The 14,942-nt window shown below is 49.4% G+C and overlaps 1 protein-coding gene across 1 annotated transcript in view; it reads right to left on the bottom strand.

The window, feature by feature from the left end:
- RARS2 (arginyl-tRNA synthetase 2, mitochondrial) overlaps window positions 1–14,942 on the bottom strand; it is a 127,492-nt gene that overhangs the window by 40,478 nt on the left and 72,072 nt on the right. The window contains exon 13 of the mRNA XM_030188632.1: window positions 5,166–5,242. Coding sequence (XP_030044492.1) covers window positions 5,166–5,242 — 77 coding nt within the window. The remainder of the gene's footprint in view (window positions 1–5,165; window positions 5,243–14,942) is intronic.

The following is a 14,942-nucleotide window of genomic DNA, read 5'->3' as shown; positions in this document are numbered from 1 at the left end:
TATCTTTTTGCTGGATCTCTAACCAGTGATCTGCAGGGCTTCAAGCCAGGACATTCTCTATGAGAAGGCCAGAACTTTGGAACAGTCTGCCCCAGAACTGAGGCAGGAAGAAAATGTGAGCTTCTCCAAAAAGCTAGAAACAAGTCTATTTGAGAGGATATAGAATGCTGGTGACTGGAGTAGGAGGGTGCTAAATATTGAGAGGTAGGGAAAGTGGTGGATGTCTTATTATTTGTGGGAATGAGATTTTTTGTTTTTGTGGGGGTTTTTTTTTTTTTTTTTAACATTTTTAGTACAAAACTGTGTTTTTTCTATAACTTATGTAAACTGCGCTGGGCAATACTTGTGTAATATGAGCGTGGTATAAAAGAAATAAATGAAGTGTAGCACTCGACTCAGTTTGTCCACTAGGATGTTGTCCTTTCTTACCAACTTTGCGGCTTAGAGGGTCATCCTGTGTGATATCGGCTACTTTCACATTTAGAAAGTCTCAAAAAGCATGGAGGAACAGATTGTGTGTAGAATATGGCTACATCATTGCTTGTCTGGACTAGGATGATTTTGCCAGACAACTGATCTATGAAAACCTTTAGAAAGTTCTAGATTGCCTCTAACTCTAGGAAGTTTTTTTCTGAGCAGATCACAGACCCTAGGTGTAGAATCCCTCTACAGGTGGTTCCCAGGCCAGTTAGAATGCATCTGTAGTAAGGACAAATTTTAAGTTTGAAGAATTTGGAACGAGATACTTCAGATTTCATTGGATCAATTCCCCCCACCAAGCCTCTTCCTAGAAAAATAAAAAGCAGTGTTAAGGCATAGAGCTGCTATATATGTTGAGACAGCAGCTCTATGTTTCTATGCCCTTTTTCTTTCGCCAGGAAGCGGGGGATGGCAGGTGGTTATGGAAGCTGCTGGACTGGGGAGGGAAGGAGGGAGTGGGCCCTGTGCGCAGGATCACTTTTACTTGTGTGCCCCGTGTTAAGTTGAACCAGGGGCAGCTCCCCTTTTGCCCACTGGTAAAAACTGCACTGTGTGAACCACACTGGCTTAAGAAAAGCATTGGCAATCACACCCTACAGCCCTCATTATGAAGAACACAGATGTGAACTGTCTTCTGATTAGCAGGCCTGGAAAGCTGCTGATTGGCCAGTAATTCATTGGTTATTATGATTACCTGTCTCCAACAGTCTGGAGGAGTAGCCCAGTGGTTAGTGCAGTGGACTTTGATCCTGGGGAACTGAGTTCGATCCCCACTGCAGCTCCTTGTGACTCTGGGAAAGTCACTTAATCTTCCATTGCCCCTGGTACAAAATAAGTACCTGAATATATGTAAACCGCTTTGAATGTAGTTGCAAAACAAAACTCAGAAAGGCGGTATATCAAGTCCCATTTCCCTTTCCCTTACCCTCCCAAAAAAACAGAGCTTGCAAAGCGGCTGTGTGCTCGTCTTGAAAGCACATCAGGATCCACTTGTAACCCTCTCAATGATTTAAACACACCATTTGGGGTTGCAGCACACAGTTTTGGAACCACTGCTTCAGCCAGTATGGTTTTCAGGGAAAACCACAATAAATATACATGAGACAGATTTCCATCCACTGGAGGCAGTGCATACAAATTATCTAATGCACCAGATATTTACACACAACAGAAATCTTACACACACTCATTGTTCCTATCATGGATGTGCAGGTGACCTAGTGTGAGGAGAAATGGACTGAACCAGAGAAGCCAGGATTCATATCCCACTTCTCTCATTTGATACTCCCTATCACACTCAGCTGATCACTATATTTCATTAAGGCAAACAAACACAGCGGGGGTGAAACGAAGGATGATGCACAGCAAAAACACCCAACGCACTCAGAAAGTTCACATCAGAAGCGATACTGTGCCACAGCGCTCCAGCGTTTGCTTTACGTTTTATAGGCTTTTTACCTTTCATTCTGAATGGAGTGCTGTTTAGCTACAATATTACAACATACAGGGACTCCTGAAGCAGGCCTCTGAGGCCAAAACATGATTTCGGGTCAAGTCCATTCTATTGTGAATAAAGCTTCTGATGTGAACTTTCTGAGTACATTGGATGTTTTTGGTCCGCATCATCCTTCGTGTCACCCCTGTTGTGTTTGTTTGCCTGAGTTTACCTGTACGGAGGACTCTTGTTCCACTATATTTTATTGCCACAGGTGCCCGCTTAGACTGGAAGCTCTTTGGGGATGGGACCTATCATATGTGAGCTGTTCTCCTTATTGTACAGCACTGTACATGTTCTGTAACACTATACAAACAAGCACTTATACCAAACTGATTACGGGAAAGGGGATGGAATTTGATATACTGCCTTTCTGTGGTTACAGATCAAAGCAGTTTACATATTATATACCGGTGCTTATTTTTTGTACCTGAAGCAATGAAGAGTTACGTAACTTGCCCAGAGTCACAAGGGGCTGCAGAGGGAACTGAACCAAGTTTCCCTGGTTCTCAGGCCAATGCACTAACTATTGGCTATTTCTCCACAGTATGCCTCTAGAATTGGTTTGGGAAACATTAATATAATCAGCAGTTCTCTTTAACCTGGCCTCTAAGCCACGATGTTTCATAAAAAGATAAGTTACGACTTGAAGTTTGTGCTCAAACCCCAAATTGCTCAGGCAAGGGAAATGAAAAGTGTGGCAGAGGAGCGACTTACCTAAACATTTATAGAGTCCAAGGACCGGTGCCTGCTTGCTTCAAAGCCAGGCCAAATGCACCAGTTGACATGCTGAAGTAACATGACTTATCTGTAGCACTTCACTTTCCTTTCAGACCCACTGAAAGCAAGCAAAAGGAGAGCGGATTGCTCCCACCTGGTGCCTATTTCCCTGCCTGCTCCCAAGCCAGGCCAAATCAAACATATAAACGGCGAGTGACCGTACTCACTCGCAAATGCGCAGTAGAGACTTCCCTGTCTGTCCCGCCCCCGCGTCAATACGTGATGACGGGAGGGGCGGGACAGAGAGGGAAACTGTGCTGCCGAGGTTGCTACCCCTCCCCCCTCCACTCTGAGTCGCCGCTGCTGCCGCCACCCCTCCACCCGGCCCGGGCCCTCTCTTCCCTTCTGAACTTACACATCCATTCGCCGAACGCAGCAACGCACATCAGCTGAGCTGCCCCTTCCTTCTCTGCCTGTGTCCCGCCCTTGCTGACGTTACGTCACAGGAGGGCGGGGCCACAGGCATAGAAGGAAGGGCCCAAGGCAGCTCAGCTGATGTGCCTTGCTGTGTTCGGCAAATGGATGTGTAAGTTCAGAAGCGAAGAGAGGGCCCGGGCCGGGTGGAGGGGTGGCAGCGGCGGCGACTCCGAGGGGGGGGGGAGCGGTGGCAACCTCGCGGGGGGGGGGGAAGGAAAACTGCAATACCAGCCCGTTTTTACGGGCTCAACAGCTAGTACACCAGGTGACACACAGAACTGCCATGACTTATCTTTTTTCTTTTCCCCACCAGACATCCTGAAAGCAAGTTGAGGGGAGAAGGGGGAATCTGTCTTCAGATGCTCAATCAAGTCCAAATCTGACATAGTACCACAGAAGATCAAGAGGCAAACTGTGCTGAAATGAAAGCCCTTTTTTTCTGTAAAATTCACTGCCTTTCCCTTTGTTTCCAACTATAGAGGGAAAACACTGTCATTAATTGAAAAATCACCAGGGGCCATCCAATCCTGGGCCCACTGGGTTCAGAATTCAGATTCCAACTGAGTTGGTTGCCAAAGGGGGAGACAAGTCAGCCCCAAGGAACTGTTGCCCAGAACATGCGAGACTTATCACCTTCCCAGTAGCAGCCTACTTGTAACTATTGCACCAAGCCAGAGAAATACTAAGGAGCTGAAGCAGGGTTGCCAGGTGGAAAATATTTTTCCAGCCTAAAGGAGCCCAAAATCCAGCCCAAAACCCGCCCAAACTCAAACCCCGCCCCTGACACCCCCGCCCCCGCGTCATCACCCCCGCCCCGGCCGTCATCAACCCCGCCCCCGCCGTCATCGGCCCCGCCTTCCCTGTCACTAACCCCGCCTTCCCCGTCACTAACCCCGCCTCCCACATCACTAACCCCGCCTCCCACGTCACTAACCCCGCCCAAAAACGTCACTAACCCCGCCCACCGCGGCCGAAAAAGCCACCTAAAAAAACCGCCCGAAGCACAAAAACCAGCCCAAAAAACCGCAACCCGCCGCGGGCAAAAATTTCCCGCGGCGGGTCGCGGAAAACCGCCCACCTGGCAACACTGAGCTGAAGGCAGAACCAGCTCCCTTATAAGGAGAGTAAAGTCAGTTCTGAGCTTTTTTTCCTCTGGCTCCATCTTCTGGCAGGAAGACATAACCCACTCATCTGGACTGGTCTGGCATAGATAAGGAAATGTACATTAGAACATGCTAGTAAATCTAACCTAGAGTAACTTTAGGCGATTCAGATTTGCTGCCCTGTTTCAATTTAACCAAAAGCAGTGTGCAAAATAAATGAACCATTTTACTCAACACAGCATAGAAACATTAATACACAGAATATGAGCGTCATCCCTGCACTGATCCCAGACTGTCTTGAGTTGTAGCCAACAGTCAAAGAAAATACAGGCTGGAATAGTTGCTCCAGGGGGACCAGTGATAAAGATGCCAGTAAACTCCAGTATTGCAAACAGGATAAAATTTAATGTACACATCACTCCAACGCGGCCATGTTTCGGCATCAGGGGTGATAAATCTTACTGGACAAGAACACAATACAGTCTTGACAAATCTTCTGATCTCAGGTAGCACTGCACAAATTCAACAGGTACACTGGCCCTCCTGGAGTCACTCCAGGAGGTATTTCCTTTAACTGCCTCTTCAACACCTTGCAGCCAAAGCACAAGGATGGTCTACTGCTCATTCATGTACGTTCAAGGTGTTTTTAACAGTGATAGGCGGCTTAAGACAATCCTACTGATTCCAGCAGAAGGGTCTACAGCCGGCCAGTGTCATTATTCTTCCCACGCTTTCTGTCACTGCAGCGTGGGGTTCAACATTCTCTTAAAATTATTCCTTAAAAGCCTTTAGAGCGTCAAATACAAGTTCTAGCTCCTTTATAGAATTATTCTTTTAAACGTATATTCATTCTCAGAATTAAGGTAAATAAAAGAAATGCTCATACGTACTCATCTGCCCATTTATAGCCCAAGGCTCTCAGAATTTGAAACAAGTGCTTGAAATGGTTTTCTTGGCTTTTATCCGTCTTGTGGAAAAGGGAGGAGAAAAAAGTCCACATTAAAAGATTAGACTAAAGTCTTTGGGTCTCATTCAGTGTGGGTTTGCACTGTCTAAGATGGACAAATGTGGCTGTTGCTTAACATGTTAAATAGCGTTAGATTTGAAATAATTTTTACATCCAATATATTATGACTCATGTGATATACATAGTTAGATGTCTTTGCAGTAAATTATATACTGTGAAAACAGTTTGCTTTTTAAGACTAGAATTTCAGATCATCATAGTGCAATTAAAAATTGTTTAAAGAAGCCTTACTCAAATCTCTGAAGACATATCTCTTCAGCAAGGCATACAATGAGAACTAATAGCCACACCAATTCACCCGACAACCCACTCAGTCAAGATAGATCACCTAATATAACTACCTTAATCAATCCTTTCCTTCCTCTTTCTACCCTTATTTAACCTCTGCACAATATTAAATGTAACTGTCACCCTGCAATGACAATGTTAACAAAACTATGTAATATAACAAAAGAGAGGGAACAAAGTACAAACTAAAGTCCAAACAAAAAAAACAGCACCACGGGCCTTTAAAAATGGAACACAGTTCTTTAATGAATGAGCCTTGACAAAAAGACCCGACACGGGCCGTGTTTCGGTGACTAGCACCTGCGTCAGGGGTCACAGTGATGACGTGGAAAACTTGGGGAATAACTCGAATATATTCCTCTACAATATATTATTCCTTACCCCACGTCTCATGTAGTAAAAGCTACAAAGCACCAAGGCACTTTCACTTTCTGTATCAAAATGGATACCCGTGTCGGGTCTTTTTGTCAAGGCTCATTCATTAAAGAACTGTGTTCCATTTTTAAAGGCCCGTGGTGCTGTTTTTTTTGTTTGAACAAAACTATGTAAGCCACATTGAGCCTGCAAATAGGTGGGATAATGTGGGATACAAATGCAATAAATAAAATAAAAATACATTTACAAAGGGAACAGAAAAGCAATGTTGCTCACCTTTAACAGGTGTTCTTTCAGCAGGATTGACAAGGCAAACAAGTGGGTGATGTCATTCAATGATGCTAGAAATGAACTAGAACTCAGGGCCAGATGCACTAAACAATCGTTAGAGCCCTTCCCTTACCGATTCCCTTAGCGAATCGGTAAGGAACGGGCATGCATTAAGGAAAGGGAATGCAAATGAGCTGCTCGTTGTAGCTCACTTGCATTCTCTATTCCATCGTTAAACAGTTGGCCAATCGGGCGGTCAAGCATGCGCAGAGCAGCCAAGCGTTACGCTGGCTGCTCTGCGCATGCCAAATACGCCTCCCTGTGCCGCCCGAAGATGCCGCGCTGCTCACCCCCTCTGATGCGGCTCGATCCAGAGGACAGTGCAGTTGAGGACGCCCATCCAAAAAAATCCCCCCCCCCCCGCAATAATAAAAACGTCTTTTTTGGCAGTGCTTCACTCAGCTGAGAGACCTGAAAGTCTCTGAGCCAATCACAGGCTCAGGGACTTCCAGGTCTCACAGCTGAGTGAAGCACTGCCAAAAAAGACATTTTTATTATTGCGAGGGGGGGGGGGGAATGACGGCCAAAATGGACGTTTTTTTTGGATGGGCATCCTCAATTGCACTATCCTCTGGATCGAGCCGCATCGGAGGGGGTGAGCAGCGCGGCGTCTTGGGGGGGGGGGGGGGGGGGGAATGACGGCCAAAATAGACTTTTGTTTTTTGAATGGGAGTCCTCAACTGCACTGTCAAGCCGCATCATTTTTAGCTGAGCTAGACGCAGTCTTTTTTAAAGCGCAGTGCTATTTTTTTTTTTTGTTACTTTTGTAGCAGTTTTTCATCCTGTGCCGCCCCAATGAGAGGTACAGACCTCTCGTTAGATTTTCCAGCGTTAAGGCGATCGGAAAAGGTTAGTGCATCTCATTACAACAGGGTTTCTACACAATTTGCTCATCTGCATTCCGTTTTCGTTAGCTGCTACTGTCGTCAGAAAAAAAGTCTTTAGTGCATGCCAGGGTTTACTACTTGCTCGTTAAGTTTAGTGCATCTGGCCCTCAGTGTAAACTTCTGAGCATGTGCAACGGCATGGGGGAGAGGTCGCTGGAGGGGAGGGCAGGGGAGGAGAATTGCTGAACGTGGGTGGATGGATGGAGGGGAGGGCAGGAAATCACGGAGAGGAGGGCTGTGGGGGAGCTGAGGGAGGGCAGGGAGAATCGCTGGACATGGATGGGAGGGGAGGGCATGGGGAGAGAAGAGATCACTGGAGAGGAGGGGAGGGCAGGGGAGAGAGGAGAATTGCTGGTGGATGGATGGAGGGGGCAGGGGAGAGAGGAAATTTGCTGGATATGGATGGGTGGAGGAGAGGGCAGAGGAGAGGAGAACTGCTGGACATGGATGAATGAATGGGGGCAGGAGAGAGGAAATTTGAAGGATATGGGTGGATGGAGGAGACGGCAGGAGAGAATGGAGAGTTCCTGGACATAGATGGAGAATTGCTGGATATGGATGGATGAATGGGGGCAGGGGAGAGAGGAAATTTCTTTGATATGGGTGGATGGAGGAGAGTGCAGGGGAGAAGGTAAAATTATGTATAATCATACCTGATAATTTTCTTTCCATTAATCATAGCTGATCAATCCATAGACTGGTGGGTTGTGTCCATCTACCAGCAGGTGGAGATAGAGAGCAAACTTTTGCCTCCCTATATGTGGTCATGTGCTGCCGGAAACTCCTCAGTATGTCGATATCAAAGCTCCATCCGCAGGACTCAGCACTTAGAGAATTACACCCACGAAGGGACACTCTGCCCAGCTCACCACCGCCGAAACGGGGGAGGGGAATTAACCCAGCTCATCCCCACACAAGTGGGGGAGGGGAATCCGTCCAGCTCATCCCCGCGGAGCGGGGGAGGGACACCACACCCGCCGATGCGGGGGGATCTGGCTTATCCTGCAACCGCAACCGCGGGAGGAGCTGACTGACCCTAACACCGCCGAAGCGGGAGGGGTACAAAGCTGCCCTACAGCCGCACGAAGCGGGAGGGAGTGCCGGCAGAATTTATGTCTCAATCCAGCCCCGTAAAACGGAGGGGAGAGGAATGCAGCAGCTCACTGTAACAAACTCGTCTCAACTCTTGAAGAATCCAAGTGAAAGAACTTGAACACGAAGTCTTTCTGAAATAACTGAAGACTAAACTTGAACCTGAAATGCAACCAGAATAAAAACAGAACAGATATCTGGGAGGGGCTATGGATTGATCAGCTATGATTAATGGAAAGAAAATTATCAGGTATGATTATACATAATTTTACCTTCCATATCATCAAGCTGATCAATCCATAGACTGGTGGGATGTACCGAAGCAGTACTCACCCAGGGCGGGACATTGAAATCCCTGACCTCAACACTGAAGCTCCAAACCGGGCCTCCGCCCGTGCAGCCACAGTCAAACGGTAATGCTTGGAGAATGTATGAGCCGAAGCCCAAGTTGCCGCCTTGCATATCTCTTCCAAGGAGACGGATCCGGCCTCTGCCATTGAGGCCGCCTGAGCTCTCGTGGAGTGAGCCTTCAGCTGGATAGGCGGCACCTTCCCCGCGGCCACATAAGCCGCTGCAATGGCTTCCTTGACCCATCTTGCCACTGTAGGCTTAGCAGCCTGCAGACCCTTACGAGGACCTGCAAACAGGACAAACAGATGATCCGATTTCCGGAAATCAATGGTCACTTCCAAGTATCTGAAGATGACTCGTCTCACATCCAGATATTCAAGAGCAGAGTACTCCTCTGGGTAGTCCTCCCTACGAAAGGAAGGGAGACAGAGCTGCTGATTCACATGGAAGCGAGAAACAATCTTGGGCAGGAAGGAAGGCACTGTGCGAATAGTCACTCCTGCCTCAGTGAACTGCAGAAAAGGCTCTCGACATGAGAGCGCCTGGAGCTCGGAAACTCTTCTGGCTGAAGTGATAGCCACCAAAAAGACTGCTTTCAACGTCAGGTCTTCAGAGATGCCCTCGACAAGGGTTCAAAAGGCGGCTTCTGCAATGCTCTTAGCACCAGGTTGAGATTCCACGCAGGCACCACTGAGTGCAGAGGAGGGCGCAGGTGATTAACTCCCTTGAGAAAGCGCACCACATCTGGCTGCGAAGCCAGGGAAGCACCCTTCAGGCGGCCCCTGAAGCAAGCCAGAGCCGCTACCTGGACTTTAAGGGAACTGAGCGACAGGCCTTTCTCCAGACCTTCTTGCAGGAACGCCAACACTGAAGAAATTGGAGCAGTGAAGGGAGAAAGTGAGCCTGCTTCACACCATGCTGCAAAGATACGCCAAACCCTGGCGTAAGCAGTAGAAGTAGAGCGCTTCCTCGCTCTCAGCCTAGTGGCGATGACCTTGTCTGAGAAGCCCTTCTTCCTCAGACGCTGCCGCTCAATAGCCAGGCCGTAAGACCAAAGGGAGAGGGATCCTCCATCACCACGGGACCCTGATGTAACAGGCCCTGCTCCACTGACAGCCGCAGAGGATCGTCGACTGAGAGCCTGATCAAGTCCGCATACCAGGGACGTCTGGGCCAATCCGGACCCACCAGGATTACCCTGCCGGGATGCTTTGCCACCCGGTCTAGCACCCTGCCCAACATGGGCCAGGGCGGGAACACATAGAGGAGCTCTTGTGTCGGCCACTGTTGGAGAAGAGCATCTACTCCCAGGGATCGAGGGTCCCGTCCTCTGCTGAAAAAGCGCGGCACTTGGCAATTGGCCGATGACGCCATCAGATCTAGGCTCGGCTGGCCCCAGCGCTTCGTGATGTCCAAGAACGCCTGAGCAGATAGTTGCCACTCTCCGGGCTCCAAGGTATGGCGACTGAGAAAGTCCGCCTTGACATTCATGACTCCGGCAATGTGGGCCGCTGAAAGCTGCTCCAGGTTCGCTTCCGCCCACTGGCAAAGACTCATAGCCTCCTTGGCTAGAGGGGCGCTCTTGGTACCTCCCTGGCGGTTGATATAGGCCACAGCCGTGGCATTGTCCGACAGGACCCGTACAGGCTACAACACCAGTACCGGGATGAACTCCAATAACACCAACCGAATGGCTCTGAGTTCCAGGAGGTTGATAGACCACTTGCCTCTGCAGGAGACTAGAGCCCCTGCGCTGTCCTTCCCAAGCAGTGGGCTCCCCAGCCCATCAAAGAGGCGTCTGTCGTGACGACAATCCACTCCGGGGTCACCAGAGGCAATCCTGCAGACAACTTGTCTGTCTGCGTCCACCAGCTCAGCGCCTTGCGCACTGCTGGGTCCACGGGAAGGCGCACAGCATAATCCTCCGACATCGGAGTCCAGCGCAGCAGCAGAGCTGTAGTGGTCTCATATGAGCCCTGGCCCAGGGCACTACTTCCATCGTGGCCGTCATAGAGCCCAACCGCTGCACGTAGTCCCAAGCCCGAAGAGGAGAGGCTACTAGGAACTAGTCCACCTGAGCCTGAAGCTTGACAATCCGATTGTCTGGCAGGAACACTCTGCCCACTTGGGTGTCGAATCGAACTCCCAGATACTCCAGGGACTGAGTCGGGCGCAGCTGGCTCTTCTTCCAGTTGATGATCCATCCCAGGGAGCTCACAAGAGCAACTACCCGGTCCATAGCTTTGCCGCACTCTGCATAAGAGGGGGCTCAGATCAACCAGTCGTCCAGATAAGGATGGACTTGTACTCCTTCCTTTAGCAGGAAGGCCGCTATGACCCCCATTACTTTGGAAAAGGTCCGCGGAGCAGTAGCCAACCCGAAAGGGAGGGCTCTGAACTGGAAGTGTCGTCTCAGGACTGTAAAACGCAGAAAGCGTTGGAGAGGAGGCCAGATGGGAATATGCAGGTACGCTTCCTTGATGTCCAAGGAAGCCAAGAACTCTCCTGCCTTCACTGCCGCTATAACAGAGCGGAGAGTCTCCATGCGAAAGTGCCTCACTTTCCAGGCCCGATTGACCCCTTTGAGGTCGAGGATAGGCCGGACAGAACCTCCTTTCTTTGGAACCACAAAGTAAATGGAGTAACGTCCCTTGCCAATCTGATTTTTTTGGCACCGGAACGACCGCACCCAGGCGGATCAGGTTGTCCAAGGTCTGCTGCACTGCCACAGCTTGACCGGAGACTTGCAGGGAGAGAGTACAAACCCGTCTCTTAAGGGTTGGCAGAACTCTAGCTTGTAGCCGTCTCTGATGACTTCCAGCACCCACGCGTCTGAAGTTATAGTGGTCCACTCGCCCAGAAACGAGGACAGCCGTCCTCCAATCTGCACTGGGGCGTGGACCAAGGCCCCGTCATTGGGTACGAGACCCTGGGGGAGGACCGGAGGGAGCACCTCCGGGACGGCGGTCTCTGTGAAAGGAATGCTGCTTGGGGGAGAAATTCCTCTTGAAGGAAGAGGGGGCAGAGGAACCCAACTTGCCCGGGCGGTACCGACGGGCTTCCAGCAACCGTCCTCTGGAGGTACCGGGACGAGTACTAGCCCGAGCCCTGACCTCTGGTAATTTCTTGCCCTTAGACGTGCCGAGATCGGTCACGATTTTGTCCAGCTCGACCCCAAAGAGCAGCTTGCCTTTAAAAGGCAATCTAGCCAGGCGGGATTTAGAGGCGTGGTCAGCAGACCAATGTTTCAGCCAAAGCCACCGCCGCGCAGAGACTGTCTGAGCCATGCCTTTAGCTGAGGCTCTCAAGACATCATACAGCAAGTCTGCCAAATAGGCTAAGCCCGATTCCAGGGCCGGCCAATCAGCCCTCAAGGAAAGATCCGAGGGGGAAGCCCGCTGCACCATAGTCAGGCACGCCCTGGCCACATAGGAGCCGCAAACTGAGGCCTGCAAACTTAAAGCAGCTGCCTCAAAGGACGACCTTAAGGCCGCCTCCAATCTTCTGTCTTGGGCGTCCTTTAGGGCCGCGCCACCTTCCACCGGCAACGCCGTTTTCTTAGTCACCGCAGTGATTAAAGAATCCACGGTAGGCCACAGATAGGCCTCACGTTCACTCACAGCCAAAGGATAGAGGTGGGACATAGCCCTAGCCACTTTAAGGCTCGTTTCCGGGACATCCCATTGAGCCGCAATTAAGGTGTGCATGGCATCATGCACGTGGAAGGATCTAGGCGGGCGCTTCGTCCCCAGCATAATGGCAGAGCCAACAGGGGCTGAGTGAGAGACGTCCTCCGGAGAGGAAATCTTCAAAGTGTCCATGGCCTGTAAAAACAGGTTAGGCAAATCCTCTGGGCTAAAAAGCCGCGCTGCAGAGGGGTCATCCGCTCCATCCGAGCGGGGATCTATCTCCTCCAAGGAATCCGCAAAGGACCGTTGGGAGACCTCAGACACGCTGCCCTCATCTACATCGGAGGAGACAAAGTCCTCCAAGGCCTGGAAATCAACCCGAGGGCGTTTACCTCTGGGAACCTCAACCTCTTTATCAGAAGAGGGAGCAGGGGCAGCGTTTTGCATGAGGAAAGCCTGATGCAGCAGCAAAACAAACTCGGGGGAGAAACCCCCCAGACTGTGCACTTCCGCAGCCTGGGCAACAGCCCTAGACGCACTCTCAACCGGCGCTCGCAATAGCGGGGGAGAGACATGCTGCGCATCCAAAATGGCGTCCGGCGCGAAACTCCGCGAAGGAGCCGTGCGGGAAGAACGGCGCTTAACTTTAGCCGCTTGTGCCGTCGCCCAAATTAAGGGCGTTCATGGCATTAATGTCTCCAACCTCAAGGGCGGCCCACGAAGAAGCCGTCCGAGCCGCGTGGCCGGCCAAGATGGCGGAGGCGAGGAGCGGGGGATGGGCGTTTATGGCGGGAAAAAACCGCCACGCCGGAGGAACGACCGGGACATACATCGGTCACTAAACTGTCACCCATCAAGGGCGAATCAGGTTGTAAAACCCCCGCATCCCCTCTAGAAGCGCTCCAGCGATCCGGGGAGCGACCCTTTGCGCCCTCGCCCTCCGACGCCATATGCCACGAGGAGAAGAATCGGGGAACCCCCTGCCCGCTATAAAAAGGTAAAATTACCTGCTTGCCGCTCCGAGCTGTAACGAACTGGTGTCCCAGTGAGTAGCTGCAATGAACGTTTAAAGAAACGTCGAATTAAACGCCTTTAAAGACGTTTAAAATTTTTTTTTTTTTTTTTTTTTTTAAACGGAGCCAGCGGGAGGGGGGAGAAAAGGAGGGACCTGGCACCACCAGGTTTGCACTTGCTCAAAAGAGCCCTCAACCCCAGGCCTCAACAAAACCTAAGGATTAGGCTTGGAGGCCTAGCCAGAGCTGCTGCTGTGTGTGACCACCACCTGCTGAGATAGAGAACATACAGAGGAGTTTCCGGCAGCACATGACCACATATAGGGAGGCAAAAGTTTGCTCTCTATCTCCACCTGCTGGTAGATGGACACAACCCACCAGTCTATGGATTGATCAGCTTGATGATATGGAATGGAGAGTTCTTGGACATGGATGGATGGATGGAGGGGAGGAAAGTCAGGAAGGAAATGCACATGGATGGAAGAGAGAAGAGAGGAGAAATGTTGGACAAGGATGGAGGGAAGGAAAGACAAAGGAAGGAGATGCACATGGAGAGAGGGCAGATCCTAGATCGAAGGGGCAGGGAGAGAGGGCAGACTTTGGATGGAGGGAACAGGAGAGAGAGGGCAGACACTGGATGGCAGGGAGAGAGAGAGAAGGCAGATGCTGGATGGAAGGAAGACAGTGAAAAGAAGATGAGGAAAGCAGAAACCAGAGACAACAAACTGCAAGTAAAATATATATATATATTTTTGTTTTTTGCTTTAGGATAAAGTAGTATTGTAGCTGTGTTAATAAATAGAACATGGAAATAAGGTAATCTTTATTGGACTAATTTTAATATATTTTGACTAACTTTCGGAGAACAAAACCCCCTTCCTCAGGCCAGGATAGGATATTGTAAAATCACTATACTGTACTGATCTGAGGAAGGAGGTTTTGGTCTCTGAAAGCTAAATGTATTAGTCCAATAAAATGGTGGTATTTTATTTTCTGTATCTGTGGTGTTGCATTGTATGCTCAGTCTGGCCTCTTGGGGGTTCCGTTTAATTTTTGTCTAAATAGAAAGTTTGATTACTTATTCTATAGTGGTTTAGGGTTTATCTGTGTTTGTGAAAAAGACACGGCTTTCAGTTGGCATTGACTGTGCAGGATCGACGATCTGTACTATTCTGTCTGGTTACGTTTTACAATAGGCGAATTGATGTTCTATTGCTCACTGTAGTGTTTAAGATGCTTTCCTTTTCCTTATGTGACTCGTAGAAATTACTGCTTATGGTATGGTAAAATTTTTCTAGAGATCCTGAGTGTTTTGTATTCTCGGTATGCCTAGTACTGGATTTTGGAGGGGGGTGTTAAAAAATGACCGGCCCCGGGTGTCAACTACCCTAGCTACGCCACTGCACACAGGGTTTGTGTATTATAAATTCCGGAGTTTCAGCAGAGCTTAAATGGAATACGCACCCCTTTGGGTCTCTTAATGTCATCAGCAAGAGATGCAATCAGTTTGTCATTTGTTTATTATATTATGTTACGTTTGTGGTATTATTAATTGACTTTCACTGTCAGTGTGGGCCAAAATCAATTCATATAATAATTCATCTTGAGTGTTTTTAATAAGACAGAAAAAAATTGGAATAAGTGCACAAATACAGATTTGTCCTTCATTCTGCTG

Source organism: Microcaecilia unicolor, unplaced genomic scaffold, assembly GCF_901765095.1.
Source record: "Microcaecilia unicolor unplaced genomic scaffold, aMicUni1.1, whole genome shotgun sequence".
In the NCBI taxonomy this organism is placed as follows: Eukaryota; Metazoa; Chordata; class Amphibia; order Gymnophiona; family Siphonopidae; genus Microcaecilia; species Microcaecilia unicolor.
The sequence above is the reverse complement of the archived record's forward strand: the minus strand, read 5'-3'. Positions and strand labels throughout refer to the sequence as shown.